General features: G+C 43.2%; 1 protein-coding gene across 1 annotated transcript in view; it reads left to right on the forward strand.

The window, feature by feature from the left end:
* The first annotated feature begins 5,019 nt into the window (after window positions 1-5,019).
* Window positions 5,020-21,137, forward strand: part of sorcs3b (sortilin related VPS10 domain containing receptor 3b) — a 36,860-nt gene continuing 20,742 nt past the window's right edge. The window contains exons 1-4 of the mRNA XM_061285629.1: window positions 5,020-5,058; window positions 5,114-5,158; window positions 15,530-15,661; window positions 18,941-19,008. Coding sequence (XP_061141613.1) covers window positions 5,020-5,058; window positions 5,114-5,158; window positions 15,530-15,661; window positions 18,941-19,008 — 284 coding nt within the window. The remainder of the gene's footprint in view (window positions 5,059-5,113; window positions 5,159-15,529; window positions 15,662-18,940; window positions 19,009-21,137) is intronic.

A 21,137-nucleotide genomic window follows, 5' to 3' on the forward strand; every position in this document is an offset into this window, starting at 1 on the left:
ATGCTGAATGAGTGATTCCGAGGTGTGCTAGCTCGAGCGCGGATGTTCTCACTCCACTCGTGCATCTCTCAGGTGTTGGGATTTTTCATTTTTAACCTAAATTATACCCAGTCGGCAATTGCGTGGACAATACATCTTCATCTAACACCGTGGTGATTTGAGACGATATATCATGCAATTCTGGACTCCTCTCTCTCTCTTTTTTTTTGCCAATCAAATTTAAGCCCCTCTTTTCTTGAAACATCTTCCTCACCCCCGCCCCCCGGCTGTCCTAAAAGCCACGCTGGATTTTTTGGAACTGTCTCCGACTTCAAAAGGGGTGAGATGGAAGGGTGCAGAACGAGTGGTGATACATCAGCTGGCAAAGAAGTGTGTAGAAATGGACTTGAAAGAAGATGGATAGACAAAGAGGTGTGAGTGTGTGTGTGTGTGTGTGTGTGTGAGAGAGGTAAAAAGGCCGCGGGTAGGGAGCAATCGCCTCCTTAAAAGTGAAGGAGCCGGGATCACGTCACCTTTGGAGGCCTTTCAAAGTGTTCAATAAGACATCTCAGAAAAAGACGCTGCAGAGAATTCGGAGCAAAGAATCGATCCCCCCCCCCCCCCCCTTTCTGTCACTGAGCGAGGGAAGCCACAAGGAATCACACTGAAAGTCAGAGGAAACCCAATGATGGGGCCAAATCCATAATGGGGGAGGCGTTTCTCCCCCCTCGCTGTTGTCAGTATAAAATATGTCAAGACGATAAAGTGATACAAGCGTTTCTTATTTATGATGGTGGGGGGAAAGGGAAGGAAGCCCTCACCCCCCCCATCACTTTTCATTCCCAACACGTTCACCTTGCCCTTTTAATTTTCCATGTTGCATTCTAATAAATCTGCCAAACATCATACGAAAGCTAACAGGGGGAGAAGCATAAAGAGTCCGTGTCATGCCGCTTGTTAATCTAATCTGCGCCTATCGTTACTTACCATGCGGCCCTCCCTGCAACTCGCGCGCATATATTACTCCCACGTTACGTTCTGTCATCCCAAGCAGCAGCAGCAGCAGCAGCAGCAGCACCGATGCCCTCGAGATGGAGCGTAGTCATGCAAGACGATGTCTCAATTGTTGCCTGCCTTAGTAATCAGACAACTTGTAGATTCAGTCCATGTGGAACATTGAAAGCTCCATATATACCGTAAATTCCGGACTATCCATATATACCGTGAATTCCGGACTAGAAACCGCAACGTTTTTCCAAAATTTTGAACCCTGCGGCTTATAGTCAGGTGCGGGTTATATAAGGATTTTTTTTTTCGTGATTTTTGTGATGACTTGATCACTTTTATACTCTGCGGTATCTTGAAGAAAAAAACAACAACAAAAATACTATTTTGAAACACTACTATGGCTGCTGCTTATTCTGGCTGTGTTGCGTGTGACTATTATGAGCTTTAGTAGGATTGCACGCTAGGTGACCTGCGTCAAAGGGCTCTAAACCCTTCGTCACAGGCAATGTTTAGAAAGACATGTTAAAGTATGTTATTAAAACTTTAAAAAGGCTTTCTGTGAACGGTCTTTCTTTGTAAAAAAAACGCGTGTGCACGTGCGGCTTATAGTCCGGTGCGGCTTATATATGAAAAAAACTAAAATATCCCACAATTTTAGCTGGTGCGGCTTATAGTCCGGTGCGGCTTATAGTTCGGAATTTACGGTACTATAAAATATATATATTAGTCTTCCTGCTTGCACTGTCATTGTCTTTGCAAATAAAGTTGTCGCCCAAAGTCATTCTTGAAGCTGCATTGTTTCACCTCAACGACGTCCTCTAAATTTCACTCTCCAATATACTAATGGAATTATGCTCAAATCTCCGCTTGCTTTCATTACACTTAAGCGTTTTTCTTTAGCAATTCAACACTGGCCGTTATCTGCCTAACAATGGCGGAATCCATTCAGTGGCGAGAAAAAAGGCGCTAACATGTCTTTTCCCTTGAGGGGAAGGAAAGAGAAAAGGCTCCCTCAACTGTTAGCGGAATTACGCTAACAAATTGGATACGGTTCAAGTGAGATTAAAGGTTCATTTATACAAGTCAAACTAACCTTTGCATAACAATCGAATGTGTGTGTGTGTGTGTCCCAGCTTAAACAGTCGGATACGTAGTATCATTTCCCAAAGTGGGTCAGAAAATGTACAGTGCTTTCGGAAGCAGATGGCGTTTGCTCTCCGCTGGCGATACATAAACATCATCATTAAGATTTAATGGAGCCGCTTTCTAATTATTTCATCCTACCTGTTGGTCTCAGTATCAAGCCAGGATGAGGTGAACGAGCATCTTTTCTCTTGTAAAACACTTGCGAACTTATCTGCAACATTATTGATAGTGCGCTTCAAAATACAAATCAAACAGAAAACATAACTAGCGCAAACCTTAAGGCAAACTTATATGTTTGTTTTAAATCTCGGAGTTGAGATTTATGTCGGATGACAAAAAACTGTGATTGACTGCCAAACTGTTCACCATGCAGCACTTGTAACAGTTTTTATTTTTTTACACACAGAAGAAGCAAGCTAACAAGACTGTCGACGGGAGATTTCAGCACCAGTCGCCAACCACTGCGTCCAAGTCCGGACCTGCATTTTCTCACCTTTGCCGATCAGCGCGGAAACAAGCGTCACCGGCTCCATCTGGGTCAGTAGTTGAGCAGTGGGATTGTTCTTGTCAAAATATAACTGATGCCTGTACAATTCTTCCTTGATTGTAACACGGATGATGGACTCGACTGAGGTAAGAAAATAAATCTCATGAGCTCACTACCCCTCCGCAGAAAATATGATTTTTGTCCAAGCTGATGTGCTGAGTCCCTCAAATCGCAGCAATTACTTTAACGTAAGCGAAGAAAGCCAACATGGCCAAGCTATAAAACTCAGTTCCAAGTTGTCATAAATTAACAGAAGAATCCTTGAGGCCGAGGAGCTAATATTATAAGGATGAGGTAATATGCTCACCCGAGTATTTGCAATCAAACGTGAAAAGCGTTTGTTTGTGGCAAAAGCGAGCATGTCACAAATGCCGCGCGGTCGCTAACAGGCCGCACTGAGGACGTTTACGCCTGAATGGCAAACGAACCGAAATGTAGTCCTCCCAAAGAGATTGTAAAAAGACTATTTTTCCACTTGCAATAAGAAAAAGGACATTTGCTCTTTTTAACAGCGCCGGTATCGCCATCGAAGCAAGCGCACCTGGCTGTTGATAACCGAGCCCCCCCCCCCCCCTCGTACGCTAGCGCAGGCTGTCGGGATGATGGCCATTACGGCTGGTGCTAGTGCCTCCACCGGGATCGCTCAAGTGTTGCGACTAACAAGCTCGGCAAGGCAGACAGCAGATGCACAAATGGGATTTTTGTCCGGAAAGCTTTCGAGTTTGCTTCACAAGAGTCGCGGGCGGCCCGCCTGAGTTATGCGCCACCAGAATGAGATGATTGCATCTGATAATCTTGCTAATGATCTACACCGGAGAGAGGAGCACATAAAAAAAAAAAAATGGAGAGCCAACCACACTGCCGCACACACTGCCTGATGCACTTTCATTTTCTTTTTTTAACTTTGTACTCCACCCTGGAAGATGTGCGATATTCCTTGTTATCAACATCAATCCACCAGGAGATATGGCGGCATTCCTAAACACACTTTTATATCTTTCATACACAAGCGCAGTCAGTACTTTACTGCCTTTCCCTCTCTCGCTTGCTTCCAAAGTTGAATTCGGGTTTTTACAACATGATTCCAAGCAGTCTAGTTCAGTTCACATCACCATGGGAAGGCTCAGTAGAGTGAAAATCTGATCCGGCTTTGGTGAGTCACCAACCTCAAATGACTCGAGACTTTTTTGTAGTCGAAAGTCGAGTCAATGACGATCGTGACTTTTTCAGCACGGTACCTGTCGGCAACATTTCTAGGACTGGAGTCAGTGATGGACGAGCATAAGAACCAAATGGTTCAAAATACAACTTAGTATGACTGTCACTGCGCCTGTTTGTCTCCTCAACAAGTCGGATGGTTTCATTTTGGATTTTGTTAAACCTCTAGCAAGTATTGGAACCATCACAGGTCAATTAAAAAGCGGCAAATTCCACACACTGAAACTGACGTGAGGCATATTGCCGTCTCCTCACACGTTTTAGGTAAGCGATGGATGGAAGAGGCTCGTCTTCCTTTTGACAGTTTGGGAGCAAGCCACTTTATCTTTGCAGCATAATGAGTAAACAGAGAGCGATCACTCCAATTACCCCCTCATTGGCGAGGCGTTCCGGCGAGGGGCGGCCTGCGGAGAGACTGAGCTGTCCGCCGTGTGGTCGAGGTACATCAGTCGCACCTGCTGCCCGCAGCCTTCGCTTTGGATGAATCTCAATTTCTTTCTACAGAAAGGGACTCCCGCAAACACAAGAAAAATGGTGACCGAGATATGATCCCGGCAGGAAGGACAACGGCAGACGGCGCTTTTTCAGTTAACTTGACTTTCTCTGTCGCCTGCAAGATTAAAAGGTGCCAACCTCGTGTCAGCTGTTTTGGACTGTGAGATTTGAAGGGCTGTGAATGTTCTTTTTTTTGTTTTTCTTTTCTTAGTGCTCGGAAGGCTAATGCTATTTGCAACCCAGAGTTCATTAACCGGGCAGTACAAAAGAGCCTCGGAGCAATTGAATGTAATTAAGACTTTTTACAGTACCCCAACCTCCACTCAAACAAAGCGCAATTGCACCACTGTTAAATGACCAGCATGAGAAGTTGCCAAAATCAAAGAAGCACACACAGAAATGTGTCTGGTTGATTGTCACAATGGGAATGAAGAAACTATTCTAAAATGGAAACCTCAGAATCTGCAGTTTGCAGGTAGGGAAAACCTTTAACATGTTTTTTTTTTTTTTTTTAAGTCATACTTTGTACACCACAAAAGTAGTTACCAACTGACCAAAATGTATAATTATGAAACAATTCCAAAATATACAAAGCTAAATGACAAATGCAATTAAACTAATGCAACATGTGCACCCCCCAGCCCGACACTTGGTATGACCTACTGGCACGATCTGATCGGTGGAGACTCACCTGGTGACTTGTCTAGAGCATAAAACCAGGAAGTGGAGCTTCAAAATCTGTTTGGATGTCTGGACCATTTTCAGGTAAGCCACAATAAAACAATTAATATTGTTGCTTTTATTAAGAGAACCTTTGCTTTACTTCAATAATACATTAATGCAATGTCCATTTTGAATTGAATTATAAAACAGTTCCCTGTAAAATGCCATTGGGTGGTGCTGATTTGAATTCCCTCTTACTGCACATGTGCAAGAGGATTGAAGTCTGTGGTCTGAGGGCGCCAGGTTCATAGCTGTCCAATTTACATGAGCTTCTTGTTTGTCTTGTGTGTCCTGGACTGTTTACACGCAGGGAGCAATCTACTAATTTTTTGACCGAGCTCTTGTACAGGATCTCATTAGATTGTGCTGTACTTAATCAAGTGCCCGGTGAGGGGAGAATGTGTTGTGTTCATTTGATGAACGCGACTCCTTGGCTGGAGCCTCTTCGGTCACGGCGCGACATTGACGTTACGTCTCAATGTGTGTAACTCGCTGTTGCGTTATAGAATTACAAACGGTTACATTTGTCATGGTGTTGTTTGTGCTTGTTATCCTTGAAGCACACGCGTTTATCTCTCACGGGTGGCTGACGCAAACATGTTTTCATTTCCATGAAGTAACCACAGGTTTTTAGAATAAAATCCGACCCTTTTAGTGACCTTTCCGGTCCATTAGGGCGAACGACATTTTGAACATTTTGACTTGTATACAAGTAATTGTGTCTCTTAAGTGCCTGGCTACCAATTAAAGATCTGCCATTTTGTGTTATGCCAAAGGCAAAAGCAATATGTCCGCTGCATGTCCCGCAAGCTTATTGTTTTCTTCATTAGTGTAAAATTGACATCCTGAGAGGAAAAAAACAAAATCTTTTGGTACCCACTGTAGATAAAAACTGAATTGTTTTTGAAATGATTTTCTATTGCTTACTCCAATTTCCCAATGTCAATTACAGTAGTCCTCTGAAATAGCACTCTGAAATCACTCTGCCAGCCCCTCCCCTATTGGATGCGCTTTCTGACGTCACCGCAACGCCATTGTCGAATAAATACGATCAAATTTGCCCCAATTGTCACTTTCGTGATGAAGTGTTGCCTTCACAAGCAAAATAACAACCGATGCTTTTACGGTGTTTGCGAGCGCTGTGGTTACTGTTGGAAAAAAGTCAGATCGGGGTTCAAAACAGCTATCTGATCATCATGGTAAGGAAAACCATACTGGCTTTGGAACACCTTGTTGAAAAGTGTGGGCCACTCAAAAGTGATTCTTGATCTTGATATATTTTGACCAGTTGTCCGCTATTTCAAACTGTGGGGGAAGTCTGCTTGAAGTCATTCTTTTGAAATTGCAGTATTGATTCAGAAAAAAAAAAAAAACTGGAAATAGGCTCATATTGGAAAAAGAAGACTTGTGATGCTTTGCACTGTTTAGTACCAGGAGTCACGCTCATGCGTGACAGATCATAGAGGGAGTTCAAAGCTCTTGTTTCTGGAGACTTAACAAGTCCTGGGGCTTTTAGTAGTACCGGTGTAATTAATTTGAATAAAAAGTAGATGCGTCTCACCAGGAAAGCAGGTGGAGAAGCACGCACGCATGGCTCTATACGCTTAGAGCCATAACAACGCCTTGGTCGCAAATCTGCAACCAGTTGGGTTCACTGAAGTGGATTTGCAGTTTAGTGACAGCTTCAAACGATCCTGTCACCACAATGAAAAGGGAACCATTTCACAAATGATTACGCGTGTTTGTACGCCCACCCCCCCCCCCCTCCTCGCATTTACGCAATCATGCACTGATGCGGCAGCGAGGCTTCCTGCGGGCGCTCCCTCCCTCCATCAGCGCACCCGCTTGACGCGCGCGCAGCAGCAGTAGCAACAACAACAGCAGCAGCAGCACCTCCCCAACCGCTCCGTCACTTTGAGCAAGTCCTGGATGACACGCAGCGGTTCCTTGCCCAATGGCTCCTCTTCTCCTTTCACGCGCACAGACGCGACCGTGAATATTTGACAAGTTGCCACTGACTCCCCGGGAGGAAGAAGCGAGCACAATGGGACTGTGGTCGCATCCTACTTTCTTTCTTTTCTTTGCCCTGCTTCTGAACGCCTTTCACGACAAGTTTGAGGCTGAAGCAGGAATAAGTTCTGCAGCGATCAGGGGGTTTGACCTGCTGAAGTCCCGAGTTGGCCGTGACAAAACGCACGCGGGAGTCTCGGTCCAAGTTTTGCACGATAACTCCGGGCAAAAGTGGCGTGAAAAGACACGACTCGGGACCGAGCCCATTGGAGAAGAGGCTTTTTCCGACACAAAATATGTATTTAAAAGGAGCGTCCAAGGGGTTGCCAGCTACCGAACCGAATACCGGCGCGCGGGGGAAGAAACCAAAGGTTCTAACCCGCGACAAAGTGATCCCTATCTGGACACCTCCACCTTTGCGCTGTCGGGAGATTCTGCGCACAACCAGGCGATGGTGCACTGGTCCGGACACAACAGCAGCGTGAGTTTCACTTGACTGCCACGCGTAAAAAAAGAGCATGAAATTACTATTTTAACGCGATTATCCTTACCGGGTCTTTACGCACGGTCCTTGTGCGTAAAAGCGCATTCGACTCCAAAATCGTGCTAAATTTCCCCCCGATACTGTCTTGAAAGGAGCAATATTTGTTGTTTTTGTTGATGCACCATTTAGTCGTAAACTGGTCGACAAATATGTGCGCAATGCGTGGTTGTGCGTAAAGAAAATTGATTTGGCCGCCATTATAATCTATTCCAATTTAACGTGACTTTAAAATGTCCACTTAACCCCGCTGGAGAATTTATGACAGCAGAGTTATGGGATGGCAGGTGTTTGGGAGGCAATCACACTCCATTAATTATGCATGGCAACAATCAAGCAGCATCTCTCACTGTAACTCTAATCAAGACGAGAAAGTTTGACCTTTGGGGCCGAATCAATCTTACTTGACACGCGAGTCTCACTTAATTGATAGCCCGGGCCCTTCTTGTACCCGCTGCGAGATTTGTGTTAATCCTTCAGAAAGACCTCTTGCACAAATGGGTAGGAGCTCCTCTGCTTTTCTTTTCTTCTCCTCAGGTAATCTCCAAAGATCACTGGGCACAACTGTGTGTGGCAGCAACATTAATCAGGGGCCACATCTGAATATATTGCTGTCCTAGAAATGGCAAAAATAGAACTACATTACCCCCCCCCCAAATGCAAATATGACTTCACAAGAATTGAAATATTATTTGAAGCCACGCTTGTTGTATTCCGTTTTGAGGTTGACGTCCTTTTTATAGTGCCGTTGACGCATTATTTTCCCGTCGATAAATCCCCAAATGTAACTGATATGATCTGATTTGTGGGCCACGCGGTGAAATATGCGGTTGCCATGAGACGTCTTGAGCAAAGATGGCCTTTTTGTACTGTGGGGACGCTGCTCACTGGATCATCACTGATGGGCTTGTCACTCTCTCCGCACATAATTTTAGATTTATACACTCGGAACTCTTCCCGCAGTCCCAAAAGTGCTCCCGAGTCTGCGGTGGGAAAATTGATGGCTTTTTATGACTCCGTGTTGGAGCTCGGGCTACATCCGATGTAAATGACTGATAATATTTCCAATCTAAGGGGGGACATTTGAAGGAAATGGCTTCATTGCGGTGGTCCGTTCTTTTTCTTGAGGGGGGGGGCTTTGCCTTAGAGCTAAGATGTGATAGCGCACTGCAGGGGGGGGGGGGGGGTTATGACAACGCAATGGAGAGATGCCAATCAGTGTGCAAATCAGACTTTGAGCACGGTTTGATTTCTGGGATTGTTGGACACATGAAAGCACTCTGACTTTAATTGCATTGACTCAGGCTTGATTGGGAGAATTGATCAAGAACTCCCCCGTGACTTCATGCTTAACTGCTTGTGTGATGTCTCACGTTTATGTCCATTTAATGTACAGTCTGCATTAATTGGACTTCATTGGGCCAATTATGAGCGCACAAGGTCACTCTTTGGAGCTTTTGCGGGTCAAAAATGGCACATGATCTGAAAAATGGCAAAAATTCACAAACAAGTAACCCCGGGGAATAAGAAATTTCGCCCCCCTAACTCCGCCACGACTATAGATAATAAAAAAAAAAAGGATATATCAATTTAAAACAAAGAATAACTGTTTCTTAGTCTCTCTGCCACTGGCCCCTACTGGAGTGGATGTGCAATTACACTTTTTCTTGTGTGGCAACAATATAGAAGCACGTTCCTTGTGGGTCACAATTTGTTTTTTTTTCAAACTTAATCAAGAAGCCTCCACTGTCTCCACCAGTTGCCTATGCCCTAAATCAATCAATCCATCCCTCCAGTATGTGTGTGTGTGCGTGCGTTAAAAACATAGTCCAAAGATTTATGCCACGATGTGAGCTCATGTGCGTCATTAAATGTGTCAAAAAAATAGGCGCCACTTGGCTGCAGATGTCTTGCTGCTTGAATCAATATTTCAATCTTCTGTCTCGCGCCGACGCTCAGGAGCAATGATATGACCACATGGAGTTGTTTTTTTTTTTTCTTTTGAAGCACATCAGCTCATGTGGTTCTCAGGGGACTTTGCTGACTGAAACCCACTCAAGTAACACCACCTCACACCGTCCGTGAGTCAGGCGATCAACACGTTATTGGCATGCGAGTAAATTGCCGCCCCTGATGGGACTCGGCCGCCTTTACTTCTGCAAAGTGGGAAGGCCGCGATACAGATGAGCCTTATTGATAGCCTTGCCCTCTCTCTTGCCGCAATTATACTTTTATGTCGCACTAAAGAACGTCCACATATCTTTCCGACGGAGGCTCTTTATATTCCCGCGTGCTGGAAATGTCTGGTTTTGTCCAAAGGTGGCGCGAGTCAAAGCAATCTGTCAGCTCTCTCGTCTCTTCCCCACGCCGGATGCCGCAAATCCAGATGAGACGGCGACGACGCAAGCATACCCAATCAGAGCCGGGCTGTTTTTTTTTTTTGCATGTAATCGCGTTCCTATGAATAGACAATAAAAGAAGGCGGGCAAATGGCAAGGCACCGGAGGACACCTGTGTTTAAAGCCCGCTTCATTAGACAGACGGGGCCCGTTCCATTTAACACGCCAGGCCTCCTTGCACGGAGACTCTTTGATCCGTAAAATCAAATGGAAGGCGCTCCCAATTCACACAGGCGTCTGGCCAGACTTTTGGGTGGCTAACGCGGATTATGAAAAGTGCATCCAACGCCAATGTGTTCGGTCACAGCTCAGCTAAAAACTGCCAGTTTATTATTTAAATGGACATCACTGGTATATTTTTACTTATTAATCCTGCCTAATGTGTGAACTTTTCAGTTTACATGGCCTGGACCTGAAACTAGTTTGGATTCTGAATAGTTGATAGAAATCAGTGAGGAGGAGTACTTTTAACATTTCATTCCGCTCCTGAGACATCCTGTATTGGAAAATTGCCTTCGTGATTGCCGTCATCACCGGGATAGATCGCTTCATATCTTGACAACCTGAGCTTCACCTCCACAAGCTAATGAGATCCGGTGTCTCGCATTGTCAACAACGCTCAGTCGATTGAAGAATATTCATTTAACCGAATTGCAGGCACTTTAAAAGTGTCCAATCGCAGCGAGGAATCGACGAAGGAGCCGAGGGTCACTCACAAGTCGCGTCACACGTCAGACGTTAAAAAAGAAAAAGATTGCTATAAAGATGGGTTTAACTGCCGCGGGCCGTGATGGTTCCCTGTGGGTTTGTGATCACAGGTGACACCGCTGACATTACACGGGGCCATTTGGCACATTATCATCACAGCTATTGATCGGAGTCGACTTCAGTTTCTAACCTTGCAGAACATTCAAGCTTGGTAGTCAGTGGCAATAAAAAGAACCGTTTAGACACGCTTAAATCTAATCAAAATAACTGCTAAACTTTTTAATTGTGCTTCAATTCAATGCACATGCTGCTGCTGCATCCTATATGAGTGCCTTGGCCACCAGGGGGCGGAGTCGTCACAAATCCTCATTAGGATCCACTGCGAGTCAGTCTTTGCAGAGGATAAAGAATATGCGCATTTAAAAGCCGCTCAAGCGCGAAGGTTTGCGAGTTTTTGTCACGTAGTTTTCATCACTTAAGGTCGCAAACAATATCAGACATTCAGTTTTATAATTTTAACGGGCGTCAAAAGGTTTTCGTGTCACATACAATGTGTATAATGATTGTGTATAATAATTACAAGAAAGAATAATTTTGCATAACATCCCTTGTTGCTTCCTGGTGGTTGGCTGACCACTGACTGAGTGCTTATTTAGATTTTTCGCGTTAACGTAACAATCGCCAACCACCGGATAAATTTAATTGCAGCTGCCGAAATCATGATCTCGATTAAGATTCGATTAACTGTCTAGCCGCAGTCTCCAGGTGTTTTATTTTTTTGTGGTCCTGATGCATTACAGTGCTTCCTCTGGGTGTCAGCACATCACACATGTTCATTTATCCTGCCGGCCGCCGTCGAGCCTCGCGGGGCCTCGCTGCCCACTGATGATTGTAAGCCGCTGATGGAAAACTGCAACCCCAAGTTTTGAGGGAGGCCGCGACCACAAGACGCCACCGGGGTTGGCTGCCATAATGGCTACATTTGACTTCGATGATGCGGCTTCGGGTTTACGGTGACCCGGCCTTGCTCCCCCGCCCCTGTAGAAATTATTCAAAGAAACACCACTTTTATTTATGCACATGCACACGGTCCCTCTTTTCATAAATCATTCGTGCTTGGGGATTGCGTGCACGCATCACGTCAACGTTGTCTGCACTCAGACTAGTTTTACCCCAAAGTGCATATCAAGGTCTACCTTCAATTTGATGTTCACTGCTTGATTTGCTTCCGCCTCTGCACACATACTCACAACTCGCACGTTTATGCTTCAATTAATTAATCAAAGCCACGAAGCAGGCGCGGGAGCCTATTTGACAAGAATGCATGTGATTAATTAGTTTAATAACGATTGCGCGTTGGTCGGCGCTAACTCTGTGATTAGGTTGCGAAAACAAATTTATGCATTATTTTGATTGGGAAACTTGTGAGTTTGAAAGTCACATCAGGAGATGACTTCATTAAGGCTTGATGAGTGCTTGGCTGCCGTGCTGGATTTACACTTCAGGGCCCAATTCCACTTGAATGACTGGATTTCATTTTCTGGACCGGCTAACCCGTGTACATTTCAATAGACACATATATAACCGTAAAACTCTTTGTTCTAGGCAATGTGTTCTAGACACACACATTTTAAATATATATATATATATATATATATATTTTTTTTTTTATTTACCCTGAAATAATTTTACATCTTCCACTTTTTTTCGTCCGAAAAATCCAATTTGTCTCATTTTAACCTTGCAGTGTGAATACAGCCTAAGTGACTTTTTGGCATTTGCTTCTGCCGTAATGTTTAAACATGGCTTAGAGTTCTGGTATACACTATTTTTTTTTCATGCCCAAACTAACAATTGCAGGGGAAAATAATACTTTTTATATGCCACGACAGGGTGACTGACCTTAAGTGCCGCACAAGGCTTTAAAATGGATGACAACGATGATGATGATGATAGAGAGCTTCCAAACAGTGATGCATTAAAAAAAAACAAAAAAAAAAAACACAAAAGTTCACTCAATAGCTTTTCTTGGCACAAATCCTTTTAAATGACAGGTTGCTTTTGCTTTGAAAAGCAAAATAATTCCAGTTTAAATGAGTGCTCATAGAGGATGGAATGAATATGGATTTGAGGTTACTGAGATATGATGACAAATAGTAAATCCAAAGCTTTGTTGGCGAACAGCACGACAGACGCATTAGCCTGATGAGCGATTATTGGGCTAAATGCGATCGAGTCTTCATCAACAGGGATGTGGAGCCAATAAGCCTTATTTAAATAGCGCAACATATCAAATCATATTGAACTTCACTCATCATTTAAAGTTTTGCTGTGCAGTACAACCTCGAGAGTTGAATCAAGGCCAAACTAAATGTAAAGGGTTAATGGAAAGGAATTTTACACCATCTTAAAAGTATTGTTTACCTATTCACACATTATTTGAGTAACTTTATATGCGTTAAGTGCAGAAATGTGCTGTTCCTGGAAATGTCACTTTTTGTCGCGTCACCGAGTGCGATTTGCGCGATTATGATTGGCGTACACGACTATTAAGAGATGTTGCGTTTCATGTAATCCACATAATCCATCCGATTACTTTTTCATTATTATTTTTTTTTAATTTGTAACTCCTATTTTTAATTTTTTTTCTGAAATAAATCAACCTGAACTTTTAATGAAATGAGCCCTATTATGCTCCCACACTGATTGTAGCCATTTAAAACGACTGTGTAAGGACACCACTTATTTGTGTCCTCAAAAATGAAAAAAAAAAACTGTCATTGATAATCCTGGAAGGAATACTTCCCTTGACAACGGGACCCTCAAGTGTCTTGTTTTTGTCATTTGGCTGTTTGTCTGCAGTTGTAGTCATGTAACGAGCAAAAAATGAAACATCACAGTGAAAGTGCCAAAATAAATTAACAGGGAAAAGTAGGTCAGCCTTTCTCAAAACAATCCCCCTCCCCCCTCCACCTCTCTAAATATTGAAATAATGTGACCATTGTCTTGTGAACTCGAGTGCTAAAACATTTGGAAGCACCAAGTCTGAATTAAATAAGATTAATTTTCATTTTTTTTTTTTAATTTTTTTACAGTCAAACACAAACCAAAAAAGTTGGATGATCTCATAATTTCAACGCAGGAAACTTGTTCAAATTACAAATTGGGCAATTCAACAAAATATACAAAATTATTAATCATTTCTGTCTCCCTTTTGTCCCTGAGAAATATGTGCAATATGACGGCGAAATAAACATAGCTTTGTCTTCAAATTGATTTTGCACCTTTTGTTCGACAAGAAAGCCACGCAAAAATCTTTGTGGCCATTAAACCATAACCACTTTTGGTCGAGAACGAGACGGCGCAATCACATTGTTTAATGGCAGACTGTGCTTTTATTGTCTCTTGTTGTTGTTTTTTGCCCACAATGGAGCTGTCGTTGAAGTAGAATCCTCTGATATTGGGACCATTTCATCAATGAACCCCCCCCCCCTCCCCCTCCCCTCCCCCCGCCACATAATGGACTGAATTAATTGCTGAAGCCTCTCAAACTCAACGCCTCCTCGCTCAAGATTCCTAAGGATGAGCAAACGTACGCACAGCAGTCTCGGCGTCATCTCCCGGGACGAGCGTGAGGCTTCACTTGATGGAAAAAGCGCCTTACCCGTGTGCGTCTTTACCCTGGAAAAGTACACTCAATCAATTTGGTCCAATTAGCCTCCCTTCGATCACGCCATTTCGGACGCCGACATTCGATCCCTCCCGACGTTTGCTGAGCGACCCCGTCAAAGTTTATTAATGAAATCTATGCAAACGGATTCATTTGGAACGATCGTGTGACTTGTTGTGATATTCTTCAGGTGTGCAAAAATTATGTTAATGAGCCAGTTTACTCGCGATAGCCAGCCGTTGTGGAGATTACTTAGCCAAGAGGCGAGTGAAAGGTAACACGGTGAGGCGAGCCATGATTCTCTACCAGCTTGTAGTGTGTGATAATGGACACAAAGGCTCTCCGAGGATCTGAATTATTTAGATAACTCCACTTTTTTTTTTTTGTGTTGAATTTATTATATATTCATCCTCAATCAATTCCCTGCTCTGAAAACCATCAGTGGGTTGCTATTCGGAGCGATAACCATAGAGAGTTGATAATTCGTTCTTACAGTGCCTGAAGCAAATTTAGATTTTTATATTTGGTCAAGCAGAACTCTAAATGGGGGCGGGGGGGATAATTGGCATAATTAGATTTTTTCAAGTAAAAACAGCAAAGGCTTGATGATTGTCTGTCAGGAAGCTCGTGATTTATTTTTTTCCCCCCCCATCTCCCGTGTGGACATGGTAATGTATGGCAAAAATATCTTCTGGTGGTTCCTCCACGGTTTCTAGCTCGACTGCACCTTGAAGCTGCTGTGATGGATAGAAATGGCCGTTTGAAATCGGTCATGTTTAATTCAGTCCAGTCGCTACCGCTTTAACTAACCCAAAGTCAGCTTACAAGCGGGGTTTGATTGGCGCTTAACAACTTGAGGATTACTTGGTAGTCATCTGCTTTTTAGAAGAGGGAACAAGCTGAAGGCAACCCCGGAGAGTCTCTCCTGGAATGTTTATTCTGCGCCGTCATATTCATATACAGTTGTGCTTATGAGTATTCATGAGAATGTAAATGTGAACTTTTGTAGACGCCACCAAAAGTAAATAAAGGTTGCCATGTTTTGAGCGCAAAGAAGCTTGTATCAATCTCTCATCTCAACACAGGTACTCGTCCCCTTGGAAATTAATTTAGAACCTCGAGTTGGCGCCTCCGGTTCGGTCGGAAAACGACACGAAAGTGGAAGCAACGTTGACCACGACTTTTCTGCTTGGAGAAAAGAGGCAAAGCGCAATCAGGTGTTCTTTTGCTCTTATTTATTTTTCACTAGATTGGCCAATTAGCCAGAATTGAAGCTTTTTGAGGTTCCATGTGAAGTGAGTTGTTCGAGAAAGTGCAGCAACATTTTATTAATAGTAGGCAATCTATCCGATATGATTCAGAGCTAAATTGCGAGCCGTGTAGGAAAAAAGTGGTGTTGAGATGCCTCTCACGTCCTACCCAAAGCACTTTAAAAATTTGAGCATTTCTGTTTGGAGGAAGAAAAAAAAAGAAAAGGATTGCTGTTGGATTTTTTTTTTTTTAACGAAAGATTTGATTTGGTCCAGCAGTCATTGTGTTGCAGTGCTGCCTCCATACTGGCATGTTTTTGTAAGATGGTTCGGATGAGCGGCTGCGACATGCTTGTTGCCATGGAGGCTCTCAGCCCGCGGGGGGTCAAAGTGCACATGACTTTGACAGGCCTTTCATGTTTTTTTTTTTTTCCTGTGCATGCGTGTTTGTGTATTCCTCATTGGAATTGTGATGCAAGCGAGGAAGAAAAGCTGGCAAAGAAAGAGAAAAGAAAAAGACCAGAATAGCAGATTTGGATAAACGGATGACTTAAAACCGAACTCCTTGGAGGCTGCATGAGGGATCCCATCTGAAGAAATGATTGGCTGACTTTCCCAGGGCAAAAGCTCCCTTCGCGCACATCAATAAAACATAAACATAAATAAATGCCCCACTTTTGCCCTCACCGGGTTCTTATTTAATTTCATGTTTGCAAGTGAACAACGCGACGCATTGGAAATGCTATTTACCTTGAAGCCGTTGCGATTATACCGGAAGCCATTTTGGATTTGTTTTTCTCCCTTTATTCACATAAAAAGCCAGGCTGCCACAAAAACCCGTAGCATTTTGCCACTAATTCGACTTCATTTGTCATGTTGTTTTGTAGGCGCTGCTGATGTGGCCCACTTGCATTTGCATATATATTAGAGGCTCCCCATTGACCGGATATCTACGCTTACGGAACCTTTCCGTAAGAGTTAAGACATGGGAACGGTCTCCAGCGATGTTCTCTTGATGTATCCACTCAGGGACAAATCATGCAAACAGTCATCTGCCTCACTAGTCTGTCGCTCTCCGAGGTGGATCGTTGCTGACCCAATTCGAAAGGCCTCCGCTTCCTAATGAGCCCCAAACACAAACATGATGGCAGAGGATAGGGCTGAACGATTTTGAAAATGAATCCAAGTGCGGCCATCACGATTCAACTCACTGCCAATGACGGCTATAGACGTCAAATATCCATTTCACTTGGGCTGGCAGGGCATGAGTTAATATGCGATCATTTTTATGCAAGGTCCTCTGCCCATGTATTTTTTATAACTAACACTAGCTTTAAATTATTACAATAAACAATGTCATATTTATGATTCATAACAGTTTTATTCTCATAGTTGATGCCTACTCTACAATGATAACAGAATATCCATAACTTAAGACAGTTGAGGAGTTGACACCCTTTTTCATGGCAAAGGCATAATGGAGGTATTTCTTTTATTTTATAAATTACCTGAATAATTTTATATATTTCATTTATTTCTATTATATATATATATATATATATATATATATATATATATATATCATTTCTCTGGATAATGTTTGGTGTTTAAAAATACATTTTATTTTTCCAGTGCATTTCAATGGCCTCAACTATACTAGCAGTACTAGCAGAGAGATTTTGGGTGGAAGCTATTTCTACTTTTGTTCAGCCAACTTTGCGCAACTTTCCATTAAATCCTCGTGATCCAAAGCTATAAACGTAATCGTTAACAGTCACTTAATTTGTTTGCCGCTCTCGGATCAAATCAATTCCGCTTTTACTTCTGCTGGTTGCACTTAGGAGACAAAAGCCATCATCACATCTTTCCTCTGTATCACTTTTCTCAAAGCGGGCGTTTAGGCCCGACATCACAGCCGTTTAACCGAGTCTTTACACCAAATTGATTCCGACTCGGGCCCTCGGACCTGGCAGACAGGATGCGTTTAGTTATGCAAATGCTTATCTGTCTTTGCGATTGGTTAATTAACCCGTAATGCGTCTCGTCCCGGCCGAGCGCACGGGCTGCGTTTGAAGGCAGCGTGGCGGGTCAATTGTCTTTTTAACATCTTCAAAGGCGTCTTAGAGACACGTCTTTTGTTCCGCCGAATGCGCCGCGGAATTTTTTTTCAGCTTTAATGAGTCGTTCGGCAGGTCCCGCAAGGTTAATGTGTTTAAACTAACTGTAATTGAGCTTGCGACCCATCTTCCAGGCTTTATGAAATTTAGTCTTGATATGCCATGTTTCTCCTCCCTGATTGTTATTCCGACTCCTTCCTTTCCTCCGGCCTCTCTGTTAACACCCCCCACCCCACCCCCACCCCTACTCCCCCAGGCTTGCACTACTTCCTAGGCTGAGTTATGATCATCCCCATGGGGTGGTCTTTTATAATATCATTGGAGTGACAATAATGTGTTTGCAAAGCATTTCAGTGCCCCCCTGCGCCTTGGCAGCCTTTTACGATCCACAATTCCGACTCCCCAGAAAGGCATTGTCCAGAGAACATGCACAGCGGACTGGACAGCCTCCAATTAGCCAAAAGCATCACGTTCGGCTACAGATGAAAAGTATATAAAAAAGCAACACGGAGCCATCTTCATTGTTCACTGAACAATTATGTTTTGTGCAGACTTTTTCCCAGCCATTCTAAATGAAGCATACAAGCCGCCCGTGGATTCTGTTCACGTGCCAGCACGCTGACGTCGCGTCACAACATGAGCGTGCCTTGTCATTGGGATGCACTTGGTGATGACACTCGATACAAAAGACGAGGGTTGAATTGTGAGAAATTGACTTATATTATCTTAAAACTACATCAAAAAACGAAACAAAAAACATTTAATATACAAAAAATATATATTTAAAAATATATATGAAAAATAATGTATATAAAACCATATATCAGAATCCTGTGCTTCTTTCTAAAAACACCCCAAAAAATTATATTGTTTTTCTGTCAGGAACGGATGAATGGCATTTCAATTCATTTCAATGGGGCCAAGTGATTTCTTATAGGCGTATCAAGAATGATCCAAAAGTTGTCACTTTAAACCAAACTGGTGGATTCATACTGGGAATTTCACCAGATCTCAAATTGGTTACAGCTTTACAGATGGCACAAAATCTCCAATTCATTGTTGGAGGATTCACACTAAAACGGTCATCAGACTTCCTCCTAACTAACAAAATGCCTCTCTTTCGTTGCAGGTGATCCTCATCCTGACTAAGCTATACGACTTCAACCTGGGAGCCGTTACCGAGAGCTCTCTGTGGAGGTACGTTGCCTTGAATCACTTGGACGCGCAGCGAGGTGACGGCGCATCGCTGCTTCTAATCCGATAAACATGCAAAAGCACAAAGCGAAGGAAAATATATTCATAGATCGGTGCGCCATCCGTTGTGATTTATAGCTCGCACACGCTCGCCAGAGGATGAAGAATGAAGATACATAGGGAGCCCACATGACATATGTTTTAATAAAGCCAAGCAATTTGCTCAGTGGCGAACTGTAAATTTGCGAGCAACTTTTTTTGGGATGACTTTTTCGTTTTACTCCAATTAACTGTACGCTTTGCTCGACACCTGATACTCTCTGCAGTTGAGTAAATAAACTTCTTGAAGTATCGTGATCTGTCAGGAGTCGTAAGCGTTTGAAATCGGGGTGCGCGTGGAGCAGCGGCGGCAGCGACGGCGGCAGCAGATGGATGGCAGCAGGCTTTTTGTCCATTTGCACATTAACTTTGCTCGCGGGACTGACAAAAAAACAAAAAAAAAATCTGCTTCGTAGTGTGACCGCCTTGCATGCTGCTACCAGCAGCGCTCACACATCTGTCTACGCAAAGCACAAAAGAAAACATTCAAATTTCCTTTCAGTCATGCAAGTGCAACATTGCTGACATTTCAATTATAAAAATGAATTAGGATTTTGAAATGCGAGTAGAAAATGGTGAAAAAAAAATGCTAACATCTCAACAGTCGAGCAAACTATTTTAATGAATATGGAAGCCATGCACTCAGCAGTCACATCATTAGGTACACCCTGCATGATTATAATTAGGATTCTGTAATTCTAATGCAAATGATGCTGATTTAATCAGTCAGCGGGGGTATTAATTTAAAAGAAACACATTATGCATTATATTTTTTTAATGCAATTTAAAACAGTTCTCAGCAATGTTCCCCCCAAGCTGTGCGTGTGAGCCAATTGCCCACAGAAAATGTATGCAATGCAGTCATAAAAATAATAAATCAATCCAACCTTAGCTGTAATATCCTATACTCTCCATATAAACAAAAATATTTGGCGCATGTGGTTGACTTCGCAGTATAGAAAAATTTGCCCCCCCATAAAAAAAAATGCAATTCATTTCTACATTAATTCCAAAGTCATTGTTTTACCTGAAAAAAACGATCATGCATTTGACTAAAATAATAAATAAAATAAAACAAAAATGGCATTACATCACACCACCTTTTTCCTCATGCTGTCTGCAGCCACCCATTGTCACAAGTAATTGCGTCACCACTAGTCATTGTGCGCTACCGCAATTATATCGAAGGGCACATTTTTGCGTGTGCGCCTGTCGGGCTCATAAATAAGAATTCATTTCATCAAGGATAATGCCACAGAACTCAATCCAGACTTTTAATATGACCTCCCTCCCTCCCCCCCTGCCTTCTCACAGAATGAAGAGAACTCATTTCACTATGAACCACATCAGTCCATAGAGTTTCAAATGAAGATTTGTTTCACTAGAGGCGCTGCAAAGATTTACACTGCCCCCCACCCCCCCTTGAGTACAGAAGGCCTCTTCCATCACGTAGGTGTCTGCATCGCAACCTCCAAGTAAATTACTGCGCACCTAAGGCGCTCGGTGTAGGTGAAAAAAACAACACAGATATGTTATGAAAAGAAGTGGGCATGCATGATTTCTGTGATAAGAGCGTGAGTGATTGATGGCCACAATAGCTTCCAGCCAGTCGGCGGCGATATCTGGATCGATGCGGCGACTCGCACGAGTCCTCTCGCGTTTTCAACCGACTGCCTCTTTTCTGCTAAATCAACTCGGTGGTGCGATATCGTCACATAGTTTTGTCTCCCTCCGTCATTCCGACGTGGCGTCCGTCTGAAGGCAGCACTTAGCTTGCACAAATGTGTTTAGGGGCTAAGTCTTGGAAAACAATGTCAACAGCAAATGGGACACTTCAGATTAATGCACAGACAATGATAGCAAGCATTGCTTGGATATCTATCCAATTATGTCGGGAAATTATATTTGCGGGCACTCAGGTAGAACGGATGGTGCGGATTCATCGGGGAAGGGGGGGAGCGGGGTGGGGGGGGATTTTTGAGCATTGGGATGACAAGCGCATTTACCCTTGTCATGGACCTATGCACATGGAA

The sequence above is a fragment of the Syngnathus typhle genome, linkage group LG8 (genome assembly GCF_033458585.1).
Source record: "Syngnathus typhle isolate RoL2023-S1 ecotype Sweden linkage group LG8, RoL_Styp_1.0, whole genome shotgun sequence".
NCBI classification, from domain to species: Eukaryota; Metazoa; Chordata; class Actinopteri; order Syngnathiformes; family Syngnathidae; genus Syngnathus; species Syngnathus typhle.